The 24,690-nt window shown below is 33.9% G+C and overlaps 2 protein-coding genes across 2 annotated transcripts; one reads left to right on the top strand and one right to left on the bottom strand.

The window, feature by feature from the left end:
- The first annotated feature begins 7,039 nt into the window (after positions 1–7,039).
- Positions 7,040–12,798, top strand: LOC125813497 (thioredoxin-like protein YLS8). Its single transcript, XM_049492994.1, has 2 exons — positions 7,040–7,243; positions 12,283–12,798. The coding sequence occupies exons 1-2, from the start codon at positions 7,124–7,126 to the stop codon at positions 12,589–12,591; spliced, it is 429 nt and encodes a 142-aa protein (XP_049348951.1). The 5' UTR covers positions 7,040–7,123; the 3' UTR covers positions 12,592–12,798.
- A 484-nt stretch (positions 12,799–13,282) lies between these two features.
- Positions 13,283–15,566, bottom strand: LOC125813494 (chaperone protein dnaJ C76, chloroplastic). The gene is made up of 4 exons (XM_049492991.1): positions 15,106–15,566; positions 14,354–14,610; positions 14,082–14,256; positions 13,283–14,009 (listed from the first exon to the last, which is right to left on the bottom strand). Exons 1-4 carry the CDS (start codon positions 15,544–15,546, stop codon positions 13,407–13,409), a joined length of 1,476 nt encoding a protein of 491 aa, XP_049348948.1. The 5' UTR covers positions 15,547–15,566; the 3' UTR covers positions 13,283–13,406.
- Between the last annotated feature and the right edge of the window lie 9,124 nt (positions 15,567–24,690).

The following is a 24,690-nucleotide window of genomic DNA, read 5'->3' as shown; positions in this document are numbered from 1 at the left end:
GTCCTTTAACTATCCCAAATGTTATAAGTTTGGTCCCTTAACTATATACTTATCATTTTTAGTCTTTTTTCAAGTATTCAAAATTTTGTCAAGTTTGGTCTCTATCTATTATTTTTTATACATATAACTTAGGTTTATATTAACAAAACTCATGCCTTTAGAAAATTAAATGTTTTAAACCATTTTCAATTGTTTTTCTCTCCCTAATATTTTTTCTTTAAATTACTCTTATAAAAAGAAGTTAAATTCAACAATTCAACCTAAAAATTTTCTTCTTTAGCGGTTAACGATTCATAATCAACGTGAATTTTTTTTAATTCTTTTAAGATAAAATAAATAAAAGATTTGATCTTATTACTCAAATTTCTCTACATAAAATAAAATAAATAGAGTAATAAAATCAATCTATTACAAAAAAAAAACAAATTGAAAAAACGGTTATAAATTAACCATTTTATAAATTTAAACTTCTAAAATATTAAACAAGTTCCCTTCAATAAAGTCCCTGGAGTACAAAATTTAGAATTAAAATATGTGAGTAAAGAACTTTTAATTTTATTCTGATTACAAAAAAATCATTTCTATTGAATATAAATAAATATCTCTCTATACTTAACGAGTAATTACATTTTTATTTTTATAATGAATTTTGATATTTGTAAGTCATTAGCAGCAATAGTATATTTTATTTCATCCTCCATTGAATAAAATCAGGATTTCTATCTTCTTTTCTCGTGAATTTTATTTTGAATCCTTGAGGTTGAGGTTATTTTCTTATGAATAATTTGAAGAAAAAATAGTGGAAAAAGAGAAACGGCTGGAAAAATGGGTTAAACATTTAATTTCATAAAGACATGAGTTCTGTTAATATAAACCTAAACTATTTGTATAAAAAATAGTCAGAGACCAAACCTAATAAATTTTTGAATACTTAAAAGACTAAAACTAGTAAGTATATAGATAAGGGACTAAAAATGATAAGTATATAGTTAAGCGACCAAACTTGATTTTAAATAGTTAAAAGACTAAATCATATTAATGTATAGTTAAGTGGACAAAACTTTGCTACAAATTTTTATGTTTCGTCACTAAAAGTATGTATCTCATAAATTTAAGCACAAAAAGTAATTCTTGTCACTAAAAGCGAACAATTAGTGACGATTTCCATATCGTAGCTAATAATTTCGTAGCTATATACCATATTTGTTGTAGTGACCATGCATCTAGATGTAGTAGATTTCTTTGAGAATCCCGAAGGAAAAATAGATCACCTGATAGGTGATTGGTCTGTAATAATGTGAATATATTTCATTTCCATCCTTTGAATGAACTAGTATGAATATGTTTTCCTAGTCTTGTAAATAAATAAAAGGTTGTGTAATGCTTTTTTAGTTATAATATTATAATGTTTACTTCATTTATATCTTGAAGAGTATATGGATACCTCTCAAATTTTGTTTGGATCAATGATCAATCATGAAGATATTTGTGTAATTGATAGTGGAACAACACATGTCATATTCAAAGATGAGAAATACTTTTCTTACTTGCTTAGAAGGAAAGCAAATGTTACTACAATTTCTGGTAATTCAAACTTAATAGAAGGCTCCGGAAGAGCTACTATATTTCTACCTAAGGGGACAAAACTTGTTATAGAAGATGTATTGTTCTCTTCTAAATCCCCAAAAAACCTGTTAAGTTTTAAAGATATTCGCCGAAATGGATATCATGTTAAGACAATAAATGAAATGAATGTTAAATATCTTGGTATTACCAAGATTGTCTCAGACCAAAAATATGTGTTGGAGAAATTATCAACTTTATCTCTGGCTTGTATTATGCAAAAAATAAGTACAATTGAAGCACACTCTATCGTAAGCCAGAAATTTACTTACTTAAAAACTTTTGTGCTTTGGCATGACCGAATAGGTCATCCTGGATCAATAATGATGAGACTAAGGCTGGGCACCGGAACGGGTTGTACCGGTACCATTCCGGTCCGTTCCGGTACCATTCCGGTCCGGTAGTATTCGGGACGGGATGGGATACATTGAACCGGTACACGGAATGGAACGGTACCATGATTTGGTACCGGTATACCGGTACCGGTTCATCCCGGTTCATTCCGGTTCCGTTCCGGTCCGGTCCGGTACCAGTCCGGTCCCGGTAAATCATTTTTAATTAAAATAAAAAATAATATTTTTGTCATTATTTACTTTTATTAGTATTTCTTTTTTGTTTATTTTTTTTTTTTAAATTATAAACTTAAGTTATTTAACTTACAAGTTATAAGTATAACTTAATAACTTATAAACTTCAAAAGATTCAAATCTTTAAAACTTATAACATAACTACATAAGCTCAAAAACTAAAAAAAAAACTTTATTAAACTTAACTTACAACTTATATATGTAAAAATTAAAAAAAAAAATCTTTAAAATAAACTTAAGTAAAATTATTATAAATTTTAAAACTTAAATACAATAAACTAATATAACTTAGAAAAATAAAAAAAACATTGGAATTTTCGTAATTTAAAATTACTCAAAAAAATAATTATTTTTTGAAATAGCTATATGTGCCATCCCGTTTATCCCGTTCCGTTCCGTTCCGGTCCATTCCGGTCCGTCCCGGTTCTATCCCGGTATATAGTGGGACGGGACGGAACTGAGCCTCTATCCCGGTAATTCCGGTCCGGTTCATCCCGGTACCGGTCAACAACCCGGTCAAACAGTCCCGTTCCGGTCCGGTACCGGTTTGTTCCGGTCCGGTGGTCCCATTCCGGTCCGGTGCCCAGTCTTAGATGAGACGAATCATTGAAAATTCAAATGGACATCCGTTAAAGAACCTGAAGATTCTTACAAGTGATGAGTTTTCATGTGATGCTTGTTGTCAAGGCAAATTGATTACTAGACCATCACCAATGAAGGTTAACATCGAATCCCCTAAATTTTTAGAACGTATATATGGGGATATATGTGGACCTATTCACCCATCTAGTGGGTTGTTTAGATATTTTATGGTCCTAATAGATGCATCTTCAAGATGGTCTCATGTGTGCCTCTTATTATCTCGCAACCTGGTGTTCGAAAATTATTGGTACAAATGATACGATTAAGAGCGCAATTTCCATATTATCCCATTAAGGCAATTCGCCTTGATAATGATGGAGAATTCACATCCCAAGCTTTAGATGATTATTGCTTATCAATAGGGATAAAAGTTGAACATCCTGTAACTCATGTTCATACTCAAAATGGCCTTGTTGAGTCATTTATTAAGAACTTACAATTGATAGCAAGACCTCTACTTATGAAAACTAAGTTGCCCACTACTGTGTCATGCTATCTTACATGCAACATCACTTGTTCATCTCAGACCAACTCATTATAATAAATATTCTCCGTCACAATTGATATTTGGTCATGACCCAAATATTGCTCATCTATGAATTTTTGAATGTGTTGTATATGTGCCATTAGCACACCACCTGAGCGAACTAAGATGGCCCCCAAAGAAGGCTAGACATATATGTTTGGTTTGATTCACCCTCCATAATTCGCTATCTTGGGCCATTGACGAGAGATTTATTCACTGCAAGATTTGCAGATTGTCGATTTGATGAAACAACTTTTCCTCAATTAGGGGGAGATAAAAAGGAACTTAAAAATGAAATTGCATGGAAAGTTTCATCATTATCTCATTTTGATCCACGTCCCCCTATGTGTGAACTGGAGGTCCAGAAGATCATCCATTTGCAAAACATAGCAAATCAAATGCCAGACACATTTACTAATTTAAAAAGGATAACAAAGTCACATATTCCTGCAGTGAATGTGCCTATCCGGATTAATGTCCCAAAAGGACCATCTACAAGTGTCATGGCTTCTGAATCACAAACACGCCTAAAGCGTGGTAAACCATTGGGTTCAAAGGATAAAAATCCTAGAAAAAGAAGTACGAAAAATGACACTACAAAAGAATCCCACAAAGAGATTTAAGATCTGATTAATTCTGATATTCCTGAAGAGATCAGTGAACCCGAGATTCAAGTGAATGAAGAACTTTCAATAAGTTCTACGGGTGATGGGATAAATTTAGACTGATCGAAAGTTATAGTGGATAATGTTTTCGCATATAATGTTGCACTTAATCTTATGCAAGATAGTGAGGTTCTTGAGCCTAAATCTGTCGAAGAATGTCGATGAAGATGTGATTGGCCAAAATGGAAAGAGGCAATTCAATCAGAATTAAACTCACTTGCTAAACATGAGGTTTTTGGACCTGTAGTCCAAACCCCAAATGGTGTAAAATTGGTTGGCTATAAATGGTTTTTTGTGCGAAAAAGAAATGAGAGAAATTAAATTGTAAGATACAAGGCACACCTTGTTGCGCAAGGATTCTCTTAACGACCCGATGTCAACTATGAAGAAACATATTCACCGGTTATGGATGCAATAACTTTTCGATAACTCATCGGTTTAGCTGTACATGAAAACCTTGAAATACATTAATGGATGTGGTTACAACTTATCTTTATGGTTCACTTGATAATGAAATTTATATGAAAATTCCGGAAGGACTTAAAATGTCTGAAGCATATAGTTCAATATCTCGGGAAATGTGTTCAATCAGATTACAAAAGTCATTATACGGCTTAAAATAATCAGGGCGTATGTGGTATAATCGCCTCAGTGAGTACTTGATAAACCAAGATTATATAAATGTGTCCTCGTATTTTTTTAAGAAAACAACATCGGGGTTTGTTATTCTTGTTGTTTATGTTGATGACATTAATCTCATCGGAACTCCATAAGAGGTCCAAAAGACAATTGAATATCTAAAGAAAGAATTTGAGATGAAAGACCTTGGAAAGACAAAACTTTGTCTTGGTCTACAAATAGAACATTTAACAGATGGGGTCTTCTTCCATCAATCTACCTATACTGAGAAAATCTTGAAACGATTTTACATGGACAAAGCACATCAATTAAGTACTCCAATGATTGTTCGGTCACTTGAAGTGAGTAAAGATCCATTCCGACCTCAAGAAGAGAATGATGAACCTCTTGGTTCTGAAGTACCTTATCTTAGTGCAATTGGTGTACTTATGTATCTTGCTAATGCTATGAGACCTGACATAGCATTTTCTGTTAATTTGTTATCAAGATATAGTTCTTCCCCTACACGAAGACATTGGAATGGAGTTAAACATATATTGCGATATCTAAAGCGGACTAGTGATATGGATCTATTTTATACTAACAAAGATAGTGCAGATCTTATTGGTCATGCAGATGTAGGTTATTTATCTGAACCACATAAAACTCGATCTCAAACAGGCTATATGTTTACATACTGAGGTACTGCTATATCATGGCGATCTATGAAACAGTCCATTATCGATATTTCTTCAAATCATGCTGAGATAATAACTATTCACGAAGCAAGTAGAAAATGCGTATGGTTGAGATCAGTGATACATTTCATCCAAGAAAGATGTGGTTTGAAGTGTGATGTGAAGGTACCCACAATGCTCTTTGAAGACAATGTTGCATGCATAACTCAATTAAGAGGAGGCTTCATAAAAGGAGATAGAACGAAGCATATTTCACCGAAATTATTCTTCAGTCATGATCTTCAGAAGAGCGGTGATATTGATGTACAACAAATTCGTTCAAGTGATAATCCAACAGATTTATTCACCACATCTTTACCAGCCTCAACTCTTGAGAAGATGGTGCACAAGATTGGAATGCGAAGACTTGAGAATCTGAATCGTGGTCTTTATCATTGGGAGCAAAATACGCGTTGCACTCTTTTTTCCTTAGTCTAGGTTTTGTCCCACTGGATTTTCCTAGAAAGGTTTTTAATGAGGCAACAAACAATGCGTGTTGTGAAAATCTATGTATATTTTTGTTCCTTCAACTTTTTCTTTTACATGGACATTCAAGGGGGAGTGTTGTAAAACTAAATGGATGCCATGTGGGGTCACCCCTTTGATTGTCATCACTTGCCATACTAAATGGATGCCATGTGGGCCACCCATTTGAGTTGTGTCATCACTTGGCCAAGTGGATAACTTCCTAATGGACAAGTGTTAGTTTGTATATTACTTGTTGGCTATAAATAGCCATTACTTTCATTCCTAAATGAAGAGAAGAAAGTTTGGAATAGATTATGCTCTCTCTTGTTCTTCTTTTAAATCTAGTTTATCAATATAAGTTTGTTAAGCTAGTTATTTTATAACAAAAGGACTATTTTGGTTTGTGACAATAACAAGAGCCTTTTTGAGATAAGTGTAAAAAATGCACCTAAACTATATTTTTTTTTTGAGTTTCATACTTAAACTATTGAGAGTGTAAGTTCATACCTAAACTATTACTTATTAGTTTGAGAAGCACACATCTCTCTTTTATAGCACTCTCATCATAGAGTGTGTAATACACTCTATCTTTTACTTAAAAAAAATGTTACCTCACACTCCACATGAACAAAATATTTCAGCTTGAAAAAAATTAAAAAAATTAAGTATTATTTAATATTAAAGATTAAAAATTATTGTCTAAAAAAATAATAATATTGTTTTATAAAATAAAATGTAAAATATTTTTTACCATACTCCATCACTTCCTCTCACCATACCCCCCCCCCTCCCCCCCTCCATTTTATTTTTTTACTTCATCTCCCTCCCCCTTCAAATACTAATTTAGATATTATTTTATTTTTTTTAAAAAAATATTCTACTCACTCCTCCTAACACTCCGCTTCTAATTTTTTTCTCGTTTTGTGTTAGATATATACATATCGCAAATATATTTTACTTGTCGCCACAAGAATTTTTTTTAAATAATTTTTTTTTATTGATGTTATAATCGATACATGAAAAAGTTACTAAGAATATATGTACATATCTAACACAAAATGAAAAAAATATAAAAATAAATAAATAAATTAGGAGCGGACGGTTAAATAGGATAGGGTACAATTTTTATTTTTATTTTAAAAAAATAATATCAATATTTTTTGGCGAATGAGTGGGTGGTTTGGGGGAGGGTGAAGAATGTATTAGGTTTTTCAAATTAATAAGTGAGAAAACCCTTGGTTTGGTGGACTCAGAAAGATGTCGTACTTGTTGCCTCACCTTCACTCAGGATGGGCCGTCGATCAAGCCATTCTCGCTGAAGAGGAACGCCTTGTCATTATCCGCTTCGGCCATGACTGGGACGAAACTTGTATGCAGGTATTCATGCCCCTAATCTCGATTTTTTGATGAGTTCTTAAGTTTGTTAGGAAAACCCTAGTTTTTCTATATCCTTGATTATTCTAGTTTTAACCATAGAACCTGTTTGATTGAGGTGAACCATCCAAGTTTTGTTCTTGCGAATTTTGTTTGATTAATTTCTTAGGATAGTCAATTAGTTGTGATATTTCTGTAATGTTTATTGATATTCCAATTTAGATATAGAATTGTATTTATTAACGAATAACGTTGCAATTGCATAACACAATTACAAACATAATGAACATTTGCAGAATACCGAGAAACAGGCTAAGGATATGAGGTTTTTCTTCATTGAACATGGATAATAATCTGGAATATGACTTCGCCTGGTATTTACGATAGATAGCTAAATTGGACAGCTGGAATATTCCATGTCCTTTCCTCGTAAACCCTCTCAAAAAACCCCATGTGGGTCTCTAGTGCTTCTACAACTATATATGAGTTTAGTTAACCAAAGGAAACTTTTGGAGACTAAAATAACTAGTTGAAAGACATCTAATTAACCCGAGACTGTAAACCTGATTGCAAATCTACCCAAAATTGCTGCATTCCATCCCCTTAGGAGACGTTGTTCTCAAGGTTGGAAATGAATCGAACAGTGATAATCAATTTCCTCCCAATCAGTAAATTTTCTCATTGCGGCTGCAAATGTTATTGTTCTTAAGTCCATCTAATGCTATTAAGAGTTGTAATAGCTCAAAATATAAGTTGGGTAATATGGGTCCTATTCGGGTTGTGCTAATTCCATATGAATCATTACTGAGAAGCATGTGCCCATTGCTCCTGCAATGGCTCAAGTATTGGTGTTTTCTGCCACTTGAACATATGAGAAATGTCACAACTAAATACAACCATCTAAGAAGAAACCCCAGGGCGGAGAGGACTATTGCTTTATGACATTGAATATTGACATCAAATGCTTCTACTCTCGGTTGAAGGACAAGAATGCTCATCCCTCAGCCTTTGTTTTCCAAGCCATGGCCAATAGCTGCAGTAACCTTATTGCTGTAATTTCTAATTAAGGTGAAGACATCGTCCGGAAAAAAGGTTAAGATAAAGATAGCTGTAACATCTCCGGTGTCTTGATGTCCTTGAGTAAAAGTGCCCCTTTTACTAGCTCCAATCTTTGAAAAAGTAAAACTAGCTGGATAGATATAACATACACAATGCTCCTAATATCAGCTTTCTATCCTTAAAATGATATGACTTTTCCCAAACCATGTTCCTGTGGATTACTCTAGCTAGACTGATTCCTTCTTTCTGACTACCAAAGGTACTAGGGGAATCAAAAGCACTTGACCCTTTCCAACTTTCATTTTGGTCTGATATTTTTCACTACTCTGTGGTATGATCCACTGGCTGACGCCATAATGATCCTCCTGCAACTTATTTACCCCCCTTAAAGAAACATTTCTTTTTATTCCAAGTGGTGCAAAGTGCAGTGGCATACACAAAATATTTTGTAAGTGTTGTCGAGATTTAGTGAAAGTGGACAAAACAATTTTATGAGGAAGCTTCATATAGCCAACATATGCTACGTATGCTTGTTCAACCCATAATCTATCAACCACTTGTTTCTTCATTGCATTGACTGAGCCATGCCAGGCTCCTTGAGAGAAGCTTTTGTGTGTTGGAGTTCCTAGAAAATTGGGATGTCCATCAAAAAGATTTGGTCTTTGGTTCCTGCTTGTATCTTGTGGTGTTAATGGATAGAGAGGAACAAAGGGTGTTTTGATGGCATCTCAACTCCCATTTCCTCTCTTAAGACTATTTGTTTGATTAGTCTTTTAGTTGGGTAAAACCACTCCTCTGTAATTACTGTTGAATCTTTCCTAAAATTTATCAGTTCCATAGATTTATGTTGAAAGTTGTGATAGCTTTTGTTTGCCTTACTAAGAGCTGATAATCTCTTTGTAATGCTTGCGTCTTCTTGATGCTTTTTCTTAATGGTATCCTTCTTATTTCATCAAAGAGAAAATTGTTATAACATCATATTAACAGCATAACTATTCAAATCATATTAGTAAAACATAAATTGTATAAATCACTACAACTCTCCCTCGGTGAGTTTCATATTTTGAAATGTATTTATAATAGTCTCATTAGATATAGTGCTAAACACCTATGTTACCTTCTCAAAAAAAAATAGTACTAAATACTTATCTTTCTATATAAGCTCTCTGAACTCTTGCAATACTTCCCTCTACAAGTTTTCATATTTCTAAATGTATTTAAAACACTAAATAACCATTCAAAAACTTTCTTTGACTAATCTTTGTATTTCTAAATGTACTTATGGCACCAAATAACCACTCAAAAGCTCATCATTCATTTATTTTGTATATCATTCTTAAGTAACTTCATTGCCGAGAAAGCTCTCTCAACTGTACCAATTGCCAGCTGCAGAAGTATAACAAATTTCACAAGAAAACACAGGGATAAGTTCCATGCTTCTTTGTCACTACTAATTTCTTGATAAGATCACCAAGCCTCTTAATATTGATAAATCTTTTATCATGATCCCGATTCCTGCACAATAAAAAATTAATTTAGATAAATGCCAAAAAACTACAGATAATTTATTTCACAACGAAAAATAATGGTTGTCCAAAAACAAATTAAACTAGAAATTAAGAAGAGAGTAAAAAAACTAGTAAGAGAACTTTAAAAAGTAGTGCATGCCCTCCTAGAATGAGTAATTTTTTTCCTAAGAGGTTTTAGTATATCTTGGATTATCCTGTTTCAGATTGAGTCAAGTAATTTGCTGTCTAAGTCGTTATGCAAACAGTTTCTTGGTTGGCCGGTGTGCTTGACCCACCATCTCTTCAAGATTGCTACTGGTTGAACCAGAAATTGATCATCTTTGCTCAGCACATATATACATGTGTGCAATACAGGGTGCACTAGGGTCAGAAATTCAGTCCAATCTGTATGCCACCTTGCCCTATCCAGTACCTTGAAGGGCCATATAACTTAAACTTCAATTTTTTCCGGATCATTTGTATTTTCTTGATGTCGGACTAAAAATTCTCACTCAGTTTTGTGGCATATCTGCATTAAATTACTTTCTTTCTTGTGCTTTGCTTTTGATTGTCTTTCAGTAACTGCTGCATTTGTTACCTCTGGGTTAAGAAATCCTTTGCTGCTGGTACATTAGCTTTTAATAAGGGTCCAATTGATATCTTGGGTGGTGACTGGTGAAGATCCATTCCATGTTTCAAATGGTGCACAATTCAAACAGTTATGGAAGTTTGAATTGTAACACTTCAGCTAAACCAAGCCATTGCTTCCACTGTTTGAGCCTATGATCTTCATGCATCTCAGATAGGTATCTGTAAATTCATTCACTGTCTAAGCCTGTCCATCTGATTGAGGGTGATAAGCTATGCTAACATAGTTGTGTTCCCAGTAACTTGAAATAATAATTCCTGCCAGCAGTTGCTCTAAATTATCCCATCTCTGTCAGAAAGGATGGTTTCAGGGATTTAATTTAGCTTCTGTACCCCTTCGTCAACCTTTCTACTATCACAAAATGAACCTCTTCCAAGGCTGGTGAAGAGGTAAGAGTTATAGAAGCCCTAGATAGGATATGTTTTCTTTCTTGCTTCTCTGATACACTTCTTCACGACAGCTACCTTGGGTTTCACATTTTCGTTAAAGTTATTTCAGGAGAAATGCTCCTAAATGTGCCTACATGACGTGATTACCTACCTACTGGTGGTTCATGCTTGAGTATTTGATGTCTTAATTCTCCTGTATTGCCAACATACATTTTTCCTTCTCTTCGTGGTACTACAGATTGAAAGCTAGATATGTCGCTTCTCTGAATCTGTGGTGTGAGCTATAAGTAATTAGGTCTGTACTCTGTACTCTGTTGCTCCTTCATAGCAGTGTTGAATCTTTTGAACCCATGTAGGACAATAACTTGTGGGGTGGCCCAGTGGTTTGGGCTTGGGACTTCCATGTTGGAGGTCTCAAGTTCGAAACCCCTTGCTAGCGAAAGCAAGGGGTTTACCTTGTGGGTTGAGCTCATCACACTGGGCTTGCCTAGTGCGGGTTACCTCTCTTGTGTGGTTTCTGAGCTATTGCATAGGAGTTTACCCTGTGCTTACCCAAAGTGTAGCGGCTGCGGGTTTCCTTTGTCATTAAAAAAAAGAGAAATAACTTGTGGCCTGTTACCCTCCAGTCTCTTTGTGCATAGTTTCATCCTCATTTCTCTTTGATAGTGGATCAACAACTCTATTTTCAGGTCCCTGTTATTTGGGTCTCATAATCCAGACCATGCAGCTTAGTGAGCTATTTTCAGCTCCCTGTTATTTGGGTCTCATAATCCAGACCATGCAGCTTAGTGAGCCCTTTTTGTTAAATAAGCAGTAATGACCTTCTGTTCCACTCAATACTGCAGGTAAGGCGATCAGCTCTTATAGTGCAGATAGTGCCTCCACTTGTCTATAACATTCAGTGGTGTCATAAAATCTCTCTCATATCTAGATTTTCTCTGATGTCTAGGTGCTTGAGCTTATTCAGAATGCTATTGGGCATCTTTTAATACTGCCCCCCTACACCAGATTGACATGCATTAGTTTCCACCATGAAAACCTGATTAAAGTCAGGTACTGCCGGAACTAGTGCATTAGTCATTTCCTGTCCAGTTTAATTGGATGTGGATTGTTTTTTCTGCTGTTAATTCTTTGTGTTCTCCATTTCAGTAGCTTCTCACATCGGCTTTTAGTGATATCTTCCCAGACCTCTTTTATCAGCAGCTGTTTTTTAGTTGGTTGGGGCAATATGGGCATACTTGATGTTTTTAATTGATGCATTACTTTGCAGTAACTTAACATCATTTAGCTGCTCTCTTCTCCTGAGGAGGGTTCACAGTGGCATATTGATTCTTCACTTCCTCTTTTTTTTTTCCCTTCTCATATTTCCATTGCTGTAAAATTTGTAAAAATCTCTTATGTTGTTTTATCTGGTTTGTATTTCTTCTGGCATTTCAGATGGACGAGGTGCTGGCTTCAGTTGCAGATACATTAAAGAATTTTGCTGTGATATACCTGGTGGACATAACAGAGGTCCCTGATTTTAACACGATGTATGAGTTGTACGATCCATCAACTATCATGTTCTTCTTCAGGAACAAGCACATCATGATTGATCTTGGCACAGGAAACAATAACAAGATCAACTGGGCACTCAAAGATAAACAGGAGTTCATTGATATTGTTGAGACAGTGTATCGCGGTGCACGAAAGGGTCGTGGTCTAGTTATTGCACCAAAAGATTACTCTACCAAGTATCGTTACTGAGTGTCTGTTAATATTGTATTTTGTTTGTGGAATATGCTGCACTTTATGACTGAACTGTAACATACGGTTGCTAAGTGGTTTCCATTAGACCGATTCTGTTGCTTTCAAGATCCAAGTGTACAATAACTTTCCATTGTTGCAAGTGGAAAGACTAAACTCTTTGTGAAACCATGTTATGATCTATCTATTATATTGACCTTTCTGTAATTGTGGTTTTGTGGTTTCCGCTTCAGCATGCTAATTAGGGAAAATATTTAACTGTTTAGGTAGCTATTATTCTCTATACAATTTACTTATTTCAATTAATTCTACCAATGCTATAGTGCATAGCATTTCCCATCCCCAGTTCCAATAATGGGATGGTTGGATCCTTTGTTAATGCAATGGAGGAACCATTCATTAGCTTGGTGTTTTTAAGATAAAATAATTTTTAAATACTTTTCTAGTGTTTTGAGTTAAATAAAAATGTGATTTTAGGCTAAAATTTCAAAAATAAGCTATAAGTCATGAGTTAAAATTCCTTATGACTTCTAACTTTAAGTCAAAAGCTACAAGTCCATTCAAATGGGCTCTTAATTTAGTGTGCATGTGTGTGTGGTTGACCACATTTTGTGTCATCCGTTTGGTTTGATAACAAGATATGCTGGGATTAGATATGTTGTTTTTTGAGACAGATTAGGACAAGAACTGATTAGACTATACAATAACTTTTAAAAATTGATTGGACCATATAATAATTTAAACTTTACATTTTATGTTACAAGATTTATTTATATGCCTTCCAGTTACACGTTTATCTTCCGGAATGAAATTTCTCACAATTTTCTGTCCTGGTTAAACAAACTATGAATCGTCCCCGTGAGTTCCACTAGTGCCATACCAATCATATACCATGTAACACCTGCCAGAATGACCTTGAGCCATGGGCTGTTGACAATGTCTAATGCTAGAGAACCACCAATATGATCGTTGAGTCTAACAGTCGTTTCTTCTCCAAGTTTTATCCAAACTATAATTGCTGCTGCTGTTGCTGATGTGAATGGCACTACCCCGAGCCAGGGACTACCTTGATGTTTCTCCTTAGGTGAGAAAGCTTCATCATAGAATTCCACCGGTAATTTGGGGAAGGAATCAACTTCATCTACTACCAAACTAGTGTCTGTTGGTACCGCAAGTTCAGGAGTTGATGGAGACCAATACTCATCGTTGCTACTTTGATTAACTGTTGATTTTTTGACTTGTTTCATAGCTTCTACAACATGTCTGAGCTTCTTAACATCGGGTTCAATTAGCCTTCTCCTAACTGGTACCAAAGCATGGATGGCTTCTGCAGCTCCTCCAATTGGTGATTGCCAGTAGAATAAATTTGACATTGCTCGGATTGCTTGAAATGCTGATATTCGTGCCTCTTCTGAAGCCTGAAAGATAGTAACAGTTATTAATGGCTTTGTTTGCATAAAAAAAAGAAGAAGAACAATTGTGAGGTTTACCTTCGGATTGGTTTTGTTGAAGGCACCTTGATATCTACTCTGAAATTTGTCTAGATCATCAAATATATTGGAGGTGCGAGCACCAACTGTATTGCCAGAGCCAATTCTAACATTGCCTCGGGGCTTCTTGGACATTAGGAATTCAAGTGCAGCCAAATTTGACCTCTCAACAACTCTATGAAAATTTTCACATGTAAGAAAGAAAGAAAGAAAGAAAGAATACAGAATAATATTATGAATTACGATATAAGTATATATATAGTATGTCTTACGAGATGCAATCAACTGGACATGCATCTATAGCTTCTTGAATTTTGGATTCTGTATCAGCCCATTGAGCAACAACTCTGGCTCTACCATACAAACATTCAACAGCAAATGTATTTTCAGCCAACAAAGCACATTTTAAGCAGCCTACACACTTTACTTCATCAACAAACACAGCTCTTTCTTCATTATCTTCACCACACCATGCCGAATACAAAGGTTTTCCTGTGTACCCCTTTAAATCTGCTATTTTTGTCACTTCCTGCATCATACACAAACATCAAAAAGAGAAACATATATATCAACTCTTGCCTTTTAGTTTTTATGTTTCCCCTTCCTAGACGCTAATTAAAGCATGCTTCATGTAAGAGCAGTACAAATGCTGATTGCTGTACAAGAAGTTAAAAAATATTTTTTGATTAATTGATATATACTAGCTAATTTGTTAATCTATATCATACATTAATTGAGTCTTCTCGACATTTTAGACTCATATTTTTATGTTTCCTCTTCCTAGACTCTAATTAAGAGCATGCTTCATTTGATACTAGCTAATTAGCTATCTATATCGTACATTAATTGAGTCTTCTCGACATTTTAGACCCGGGTTAAACATAGACGTATATCATATTTACCAACTCAAATATAAATGATCTAATGCATTAACATATGGATTAAATGCATCTTTTATCTCCATGGAATAACAGTGATTTCTGTAAAAGGTGCACAATACAACAAGGGAAGTATATGGACTGACCTTATCATAAGCCATACGTGCAACAGGATCAGAAAGAAGAGCATAAGCTTGATTGAGTATAATAGCCATTTCATGTCCAGATGGTCCGGCGATATCCGGGTGGCATCGCTTCTGAAGCATCCTATAGGCTAGCTTAATCTGTGCCTGGTTAGATGAACTTTCAACTCCAAAAAGATCATACAGGTCAAAATCAGTGATTGAACTACTATTAGCTCTGCATATGACAGAATTATTACAAGTATTTTTGTTATGGGATTTCCATGAACTTGGAAAATGAGCTCTTTGATTTAGAAATTTGTTTATGCTTTTTGTGGGAATGGTTTGTATGGGCAGAGTAGAAGAATGCATTTTTTCCACAGGAAAATGTGGTGAAAAAGGGTAAGGTCTTCTTCCTTTTAAGTTTGGGGGCAGATATTTCTTTTGTGTGGAAGATATTTGCATATTTCACTTCACAAGAGTTTGAAAAGTTTAAATTTGCTTCCAACGTAGTAGACTTTATAGACATAAAACTTTTATATATGAAAAAGAAAAAAAAAGAATTCCCCTAGTTTTAATTTAATTATGTCTTTCTTTTTAATATTATTTATTTTGTATTTTAGTAACTTTTAATTTTAACATATTGTTATTTTATCCTTAACGAACTCCTTTGTAGGAATGTTATGATATGATTAAGGCAAAAAGATAGAACTATTTTTCGATATATATTATTCACCCCTTTAGTTTAGATCATAAAATCTATTTAAAAAAATAAATTATATTCTTAAATTTTGTATTCAGCCAAACTAATAATCTTATCTTATCTTATACATATATATATAAAAGAAAAACTCAGGGCTGCTTACGTGGCACGTTATGTTGGTTTAATATATTATAAATACAATAAATTACAATTGAAAATAAAATAACTAAAATAAATTAAAAAATATTTAGGCTAAGGCGTGAATATCTCACTCTCTTTAAGTAGATTAAAGCCCACTATGACATATCTTACATTGATACAGTAGTATATCTTTTGACTTGTCCCCTTCAGGACATAACAACCCAACAATGTTGTAAAACTCAAACAACTCCGGATTAATTGAAGATCCAAAACTCAACCAAAAGAATACACTCCTTCAACATATATTACTTTCTTTTGTATAGTGAATTAGTCGAAGACTTATCATCACTATTTACAGAGCCTTGCAATTAGGGTTGTTCCTAGTTATGCTTAAAAAAACAAATCAAACCGCAATCAGAACCAAATCAATTAAAAAATTGATATTTGATTTGGTTTGGTTTAAATTTTTAAAATCGATACTATTTTGTTTGGTTTAACTAAAAACAAACCACAAAAATAATCAAATCAAACCGAGAAATTAAATATATAAATTTTATAATTATTCATAAATAAAATACAAATATTTTGTTAAATTTTAATTAACTTAAATCTTCAAGTTTACCATTTTCTCAAGCCCAACTCTTACAATCCTAAGTCCAAGACCATCAAATCCATTACTTTTGTCTTTACCTACCGTACCTCACAAAAGATAGTCACACTTTCTCTTAATTGAATCAATTTGTTCGTGTAATAATAACTCTAGTATTGTTAATTGAACTCACAATAGCTTTCCTGTGGATTACTCATATACTATGTGTATGTGTCTATCGAGATACATATGTCCTCAAAAAGTTAATTACTTTCAAATCAAAAATTGAAAAACCGAACCAAATCGATAATAACCAAACCAACCGTTCTTTTTTCGTTTGGCTTGGATTGATTTTAGAAATTTAAAAACTGATTAGATTGATTTGATTTTGGTTTTAATCAATAACTGATCCAAACCGAACAACGAACACCCATACTTGCAATGGATAAGAAGATAATAAGGTAGTAAATTGGGTAAATAAATGTCCCAAAGATTATATATATATAAAGAGAACCATAGGCCCGTCTACGTGGCGCCACCACAAACTAGGACTTCCTTTAAATTTATTTATTTACAAAAATAGTGTTCCACTTTCATGAAAAGTTATGACTTTTATGAAGAGTTGTGACTTTTATGAAGTCTATAAATAGAGGGATTTCCTCTCATTTTAAAACAACGGAAATTCTGAAGTTCTTGTTCTTCTTCTGCACAATTAAATATTTGTGTACTCTGCTCCTGTTAAGTGACTTACTGACACCATTGTTTTTGTATCAATACACTGATGAATAGAATCGTTCCATCCTGAGAGGATCTATTCCTTTAAACCTCGGGTACTAGAGGGGAATAATTTCCTTACGGAGACACTGTGCATTCAATGGGCTCGTGTTTTCTTTTGTGTTTCATTCTATTGTTACAAACCCTAGTATGTTTTTTACAATCATTAATTTATGCTTATGATATTAATTGTTATTTTTGAGTACATGTTTTAAACTTTGTTTTTTATGTTTCTACAAAGTTATTGTTATAATTATTTGTTAGTACAGATTAAATAACACACGTTAATTGAGCATTCACACAACTTTTCTTTACTTAAAGTGTATGATAAAAAATTTCCTTAAAGTTCTATACTACCATCTCTTGAAGACAAAATTCAAATTTGGTATGCCATTGTAAAGACATAAAGACCTTAAAAACTTTATCGCATATTGATGTGCGAAGTGAACCAGGAAAAGAAGACAAGATTTAATAAACTATTGACATAGGTTCAAGGATGTGCCGGATGACTTATAGAGGAATATGACTAGACTGTAGCCTCTTTTAATACCAAAGACATAGATAACTACATAATAAATTAATTGCTCATATTCAATATGAAGTATGGAAAGATTCTGAAGTTCACTGCAAGTTGTAAATATTTTCCTTGAAGTAATAAATGTGTTTCTCGACACTGCGATTGGAATAAAAGTGTAGTTTCAAATTGAACTCCATCACTCTGGTATGCTGATTTTTAAAAAATACCGAAACAAACTGAATAGTTTTGTGTAATATTTTTCCCTTTCAAGTATATGTAATAAGTTGAATTGTTGTCCGATATGATACATTCTCCCTTTAATTTTCCATTTTAATAATTACTTATCATACATTAAAATGGGGAAATTTTAAAAGATATATGTAAAACAAAAGGTAGGGATGAACTTTCTACACGTTAGAATTAGAATATTTGTTCACTTTTTTCAGCATTTTAAAGTTTATTTATCCATTCACCAACGATTATTCATTCATTAGAAAATTTAATATTTCAGGTTGGTGTTTATTTGATTCCCCAAAAATATCAAATAGTAACACTTCCTTGAAGCAAAAGGATAAATTCTAAAATCAAATTAAAGATGAGTGATTCAAGGATAAATGATAATATATTATAATTATCATTTTCCTTTATATTATTAATGTTCGTTACTACGTAATCTTGTATGTAAGATAATATAGTGTTTTCGTTTTAATGAATGCTAAGTTTTAAGTATTATTTTATAAATTCTGTGATACTAAATTCTCGTGCGAGATGCGGATGATTTTACTAGTTAAAAGATATAATTAGGCAGAATAATGAGTGAATAATTATAAGAGTTATGAGGAAAATTATATCCACCAACTAATGTGAGTAAATTGGCATAAAGAGCCACTCATATTGAAGTGGAACCAACAAATGAAATGTTGTTGCACAATCACATTTCACATGAGTCATCTTACTTAAATATTGAAATGCTCAAATACTCGGGGTGTGTTTGGTATGAAGGAAAATATTTTCTAGAAAATGTTTCTCAATTTTTGTATGTTTGGTTGACTTAAATGATTTGGAAATTATTTTCCAAAACAACTTATTTTCCTCAAATTTAAGGAAAATGATGTCCCTTGAAAAATTAAGGAAATCATTTTTCAAAACCTACATCATCTTTAAATTACAATATTTTTTTTCTTACACCATCCCGTATCCAACCTTCCCCATAAAAAAAGAGTAAATTTTTTAAATTTCAAATATTTTTTACCCTATCCCCAAACAAGCCCCCGCACCCCTACCCTACAACCAAACCCTCCTCCCCCAAAGAAAAAAAAATTAAAAATTATTTTTGAAAAATATTTCAAATTTAAGGCTCTTTTTACTACACCCAACCCCTACCCCGTCCCCCACAATTTTTTTTTAAAACAATTCATTTTTATCCCACCCCATACCCTCACCCTACGACCCTCCCCCCGGTCAATTTTTTTAAAACAAATATTTTCTAGTCTCAAGCCAAAAATAAAAGATATTCTCTGAAAAATATTTTTCATTCACCAACCAAACATTAAAAAAAATAAAATTCTACTCATCAACCAAACATGAGAAAATAAGTTAACGATCCACTTGTTTTTCAAGAAAATACTTTCTAGGAAAACATTTTCCTTCATACCAAACACACCCTTAAACTACATTTTTCTCCAACACGCTCAAATGAGTGCCTTTATATTCGTTTTTACCTATTTTTTTGGGCAATTTCTCCTCATTCCATATAAAAAACAAAAGATAAGGAAAAAAAAATACTGGTTCGGCTCCTACGAATCGTCTAAATTTTTTAATAATTACTGACGTGAAAGAGCCGTCCTTCTGATAACCTAACTCCTTAATAGAGCAGTGCAAATAATGACCAACAGTCCCTTCACTTACATCTGATTGTTGGATTTTGAGTTCTTGCATTGTAAGAAATTTTCTTTTGGGAGTTCCTATATTTCACAATTCACCGTTTTCCCGATAGTCAGTGTTTTTGATAATCGTATTGCTTGCTGCTTTGCTGTTCAAATTTATCTGACTAGTTTGTTTAACTGAATCACGGATTGCCTTATGCTCGCATTGAATTCCTCATTTTGAGTTTTAATAGTTTTTCTAACAAGTCTTGGTTCTCCCCTTCAATAATAATACGAAAAGCTAATTTCAACCAAATGTACTTTGTTCTTCATCAATTGTTCTATTTGAATTAGTATAGTTATTTTGGTGCTTCATGATGAGTTGATATTTTACGGAGTCATTGCACTCAAATTCATGAATTATTGAATGCCGATTGAGGGGATACTATGCCCTAGTTCTTTTGTATGCATGCATTCTTTGGAAAAAAGTAAATTTGATGGATTTGAAACTTGAAATTTCAGAAGCACACCGACGAACGAACGGACGTCCCACTGGAACCAATAGGCATCTTGCTAGCTTGAATGGAACAAAGTTGCCTTGGTACTGACGCTACAATTTGCGTGGTACCTTGATCAATGATTTACCGATCCCAATGCAGATGCTTCAATGAGAAATGAAGGTCAAAGTGAGGGAGCGACTGACACTTCACAATCCTAGATCAACGTTTCGTCGGTCTAGCACAAGTTCAAAGACGGAAGGTGAAGGATAAAAATACAATTATGATAATTAGTGCTTTCTTTGGAAGGTTCCAAGGAGATAATGGGGATTTTTGTAATTATGTACCTTTATCTTCTACCCAATTGGGGATAATAGTAGTAGAGAGGCCTTTTAGTGGAAAAGATATTCATAGTAAATAGTGAAGAACTTCTTAGCGTGTAGAGGATGAAACCTCATATTTGTATTACTCTAAGCTTAGATTTCAGATTTTGTTAATCAAATTAGCCTAAAATGGAGATTTCTTACATGAGTATTATCTCTATATCTTCTTTATAAGCAGCTAAATTCTTAGCTAGGGGTGTGTGTGCGTGATGTGTGTTCAAAACCCCAATAATTGGTTCTAAAATTTATTGTATGATACTAATCTATTGTTTTCTTGAAGTTTTAATCTAAAAATCAGTGCTCACAAATATTGATTGAGATCTTTAAAATCGCTTTGGCTTGAGAAAGAAAAATGGAGACGGATAAGACTCAATAGTGAGAACTTGTTGAAATTACTCTATGGGTTTGAGCTAGGGATAATCCGATTAATTTCTCATTTAATGATATGAGCTAGGGATAGTCTATCTATTCAAGCAATGTTTGGTGTTTCATTGGAAAGGGTCTTGGAGTTCGAGAGAATCCAAGGGACTTATGTTTGATAGTTCGAAAGAATATCAAATGTATCTTTGACCAAATGTTATCGATGTATTAATCAATTTTGTTGGATTAATCTTTGCCTATTTGAGTTGAAACCCCAATCGTTATGCACACACCTCTAGTCCTTTTCAAACATGGTAGATTATATTTGTGTTGATTCCCTATTTTTTTTAGTTGTTACTAAACCCCCTATTATATATATACTAGAAGGGAGGCTCGTGTGTCGCACAGGGCATGGGGCCCAACAATTTGGTTTTTTTGTTGTTTTCTAAAATCTTAAATTTTATCTAATATACAATCGTTTTCATAAAGGGACAAAATGAAACTGGTAGTAGAAATTCACAAGAAAAAATTATACATAAAGCCTACTCAAATAGATATATCATATAAAGCATACAAAAATTCACATCGTTAGAGAAACAATTTTTAAAAGATCAACAGAACCTGTAAATATCATATCATGACCCTTCCACTATTTTGCTTCAGTTACTGCACTACCAAAAAAAGTTTCAACTTAGCTAACTTGAGGGAAAGTCTATGATTTCTATTAAGAATTCTTTCAAATCCGGAGCTATCTAGACTCTATTATAAAAAAATCGAACCACATTGAAATTATATACATATAGTATATAATATAGTATATACATATCATTAGTAGCCTAGTATTTTTTTCATCTAGCAATTTTTGAGGAGTGATTCAGCTTTGACTTTACATGTGTTCAAACTTTTGTATTGCTCTCTTGTTTCCTTAGTGTCCACCTTTCTTCAAGTTTTGTTAGAATTGGAGCTACTATTGGGAAAGACGAGCACAAAATAAGTGTGCATGACAAGACAATAGCGGAAGAAGATCCAAGTCAAAACTTTCCCTTCTATTTGAACCAAAAGAAGATAAAATAATGCAAGAACAAACTACTTGGGCAGCAAACAAATCAACCAAGCAAGAAAAATAAATCAACACATGAGACACCAATTTTAACGTGGAAAACCTCTTCGGTGTGAAGAGTAAAAACCACAAGGCCAAAGCTCTACTAAAATCAACAAGAGTTACAAAAGTGTTCTAAAAAATGGCCATCAACAAAGTGCCAAACAATGAGCAACACAACTACAAGATAGCACCAAAAATAGAGAAATAAAAAAGGAGTAAGAACACCAAATCACAGCTACTGTTTACGAGCAAAAGTTTGGAGCTACAAGAATCCAAATCACACTCTCTCAGTTCCCAATCAAAGATTAATTTGAAAAGAACAAGCTGTCCAAAAATTAGCTCAATCGAATAAGAAACGAAGTGGGAATCGCGATTTCAAATTGGCTGCTAGGACTTGTGCAAAAATCTGCACTCTCTCACTTTTCTCTCTATATGACTGCTCTCAATTTCTTGTGATTCTTCTAAAATAAGACCTTAAAGCAAGTCTTACATATGCACCATAATATTGGGCTTATGGGCTAGTCTAATTTGGGCTAAATTTATCCACGAAGGAAAGGAAGGAAGACCATAAACCTTGGACTTTTATTTATCCACATAGGAAGGGAAAAAGGCCCAAAACCCAACAATTCTCCCCCTACCGACTATGTGGAGGAAATCACCATCCCGACGATCATGCAACATTCTTCAAACTTTTGTTTTAGCAAAGCTTTAGTCATCATGTCAGAACCATTATCATTGGTATGGATCTTTTCAAGTTCAAGCAACTTAGAATCCAACACATCTCGAATCCAATTATACCTCACATCAATGTGTTTAGACCGACCATGAAATGTAGAATTCTTGCCAAGGTGAATAACACTTTGACTGTCACAATAAAGCACATACCTCTCTTGAGCACAAGCCAGTTCCCCCAAAAAATATCTTCATCCAAATCAACTCTTTGCAAGCTTCAATAGCAACAATAACCCCAGCCTCTGTAGTAGATAAAGCAACACATTTTTGCAACCTAGATTGCCAAGACACAACTCCCCTTGCAAATGTAATCAAGTAGCTCGAAGTAGATTTACGAGTATCAACATCACCTGCCATGTCTGAATCAGTATAACCACAAAAAATAGGATTCCCTTTACCAAAACACAAACTCAGACTAGAAGTGCCACAAAGATATCTCATAATCCACTTTACCACATTCCAATGCTCTCTTTCCGGATTAGAAAGAAAACGGCTAACAATACCAACAACATGAGCAATATCTGATCTTGTACACACCATTGCATACATCAAACTACCAATAGCTACATCATAAGGAACTTTCTTCATATATTCCTTCTCACCACACTGGAAGGACAATGCTTAGTACTCAATTTGAAGTGCATAACTAAAGGTGTACTGACAACCTTAGCTTTGTCCATGTTAAATCTACGAAGTACTTTCTGAATGTACTTCTCTTGTGACAACCACAATTTCTTGGCATCTCTATCACGGACAATCTGCATGCCAAGAATTTGCCTTGCTAGTCCCAAGTCTTTCATTGCAAAGGACTTATTCAACTCTTGCTTCAACTTTTTAATCCTGCAAGCATTATGACCAACAACAAACATGTCATCAACATAAAGCAAAACGATAATAAAGTCACCATCAGAGAATTTTCGCACAAAAACACAATGGTCTGATGAAGTCTTCTTGAAGCCCTACTGACTCATAAAATAACCAAACTTCATGTACCATTGTCTGAGAGCTTATTTTAGACCATACAAGCTCTTATTCAGCTTGCAAACATATTTCTCTTTTCTCTTGACTTCAAAGCCTTCCTACTGCTCCATATAAATTTCTTCATCTAAGTCACCATGGCCAAAAGCAGTTTTAACATCCATCTGTTCAACCTCCAACTCCAAACTTGCAGCCAAGCCTAGAACTATATGAATGGATGACATCTTCATAACTGGAGAGAATATCTCATCAAAATTAATTCCCATTTTCTAGTTAAAGCCCATCGCAACTAATCTAGCCTTGTACCATGGAATTGGGTTACCATATTCATGTTTCACCCTAAAAACCTACCTATTTTTCAAAGCTTTTCTGTCTTTAGGTAACATAACAAAATCAAAGATATGATTATCATGTAGAGACTTCATTTCATCTTCCATAGCATCAAACCAAATTTCTTTTTCTTCACTTTCCATGGCCTCATCAACACCCTCGGGTTCTCCCCCGTCAGTCAAGAGTACATACTCATTGGGAGAATAATGAGATGAAGGTATTTTCTCTCTAGTAGATATTCTGAGAGAACTCTTTGGATCATCAATAATAGTTGGTTGCTGACCAACTACATCGTCTTGCACTGGAGCATCAATGACATACTGGTCATTCTGAATATGATCACCATCTTCAATATCAACTTAATTTTCATCATTTTAAAGATTTTCATTTGGTGGAATAGTCAAAGGAACTGGATCAACATCAACAACTAGGCTCTAACTGCTCTGAGAATCAACTTTCTCAGCTTTGTTAAGATCTTCAATTGTTTGGTCTTCAAAGAACACAACATCACGACTTCTAACAAGTTTCTTCTTAATTGGATCAAAGAAACAATAGCCAAATTCATCTTAACCATAACCAACAAAGATACATTGCCTAGTTTTAACAACCAACTTTGACCTCTCATCCTTAGGAACATG

This window comes from Solanum verrucosum, unplaced genomic scaffold, assembly GCF_900185275.1.
Source record: "Solanum verrucosum unplaced genomic scaffold, falcon-dt-bn FXZP01000219.1, whole genome shotgun sequence".
Taxonomy (NCBI): domain Eukaryota; kingdom Viridiplantae; phylum Streptophyta; class Magnoliopsida; order Solanales; family Solanaceae; genus Solanum; species Solanum verrucosum.
Note: the sequence above shows the minus strand (reverse complement) of the source record. Positions and strands in the feature narration are given on the sequence as shown.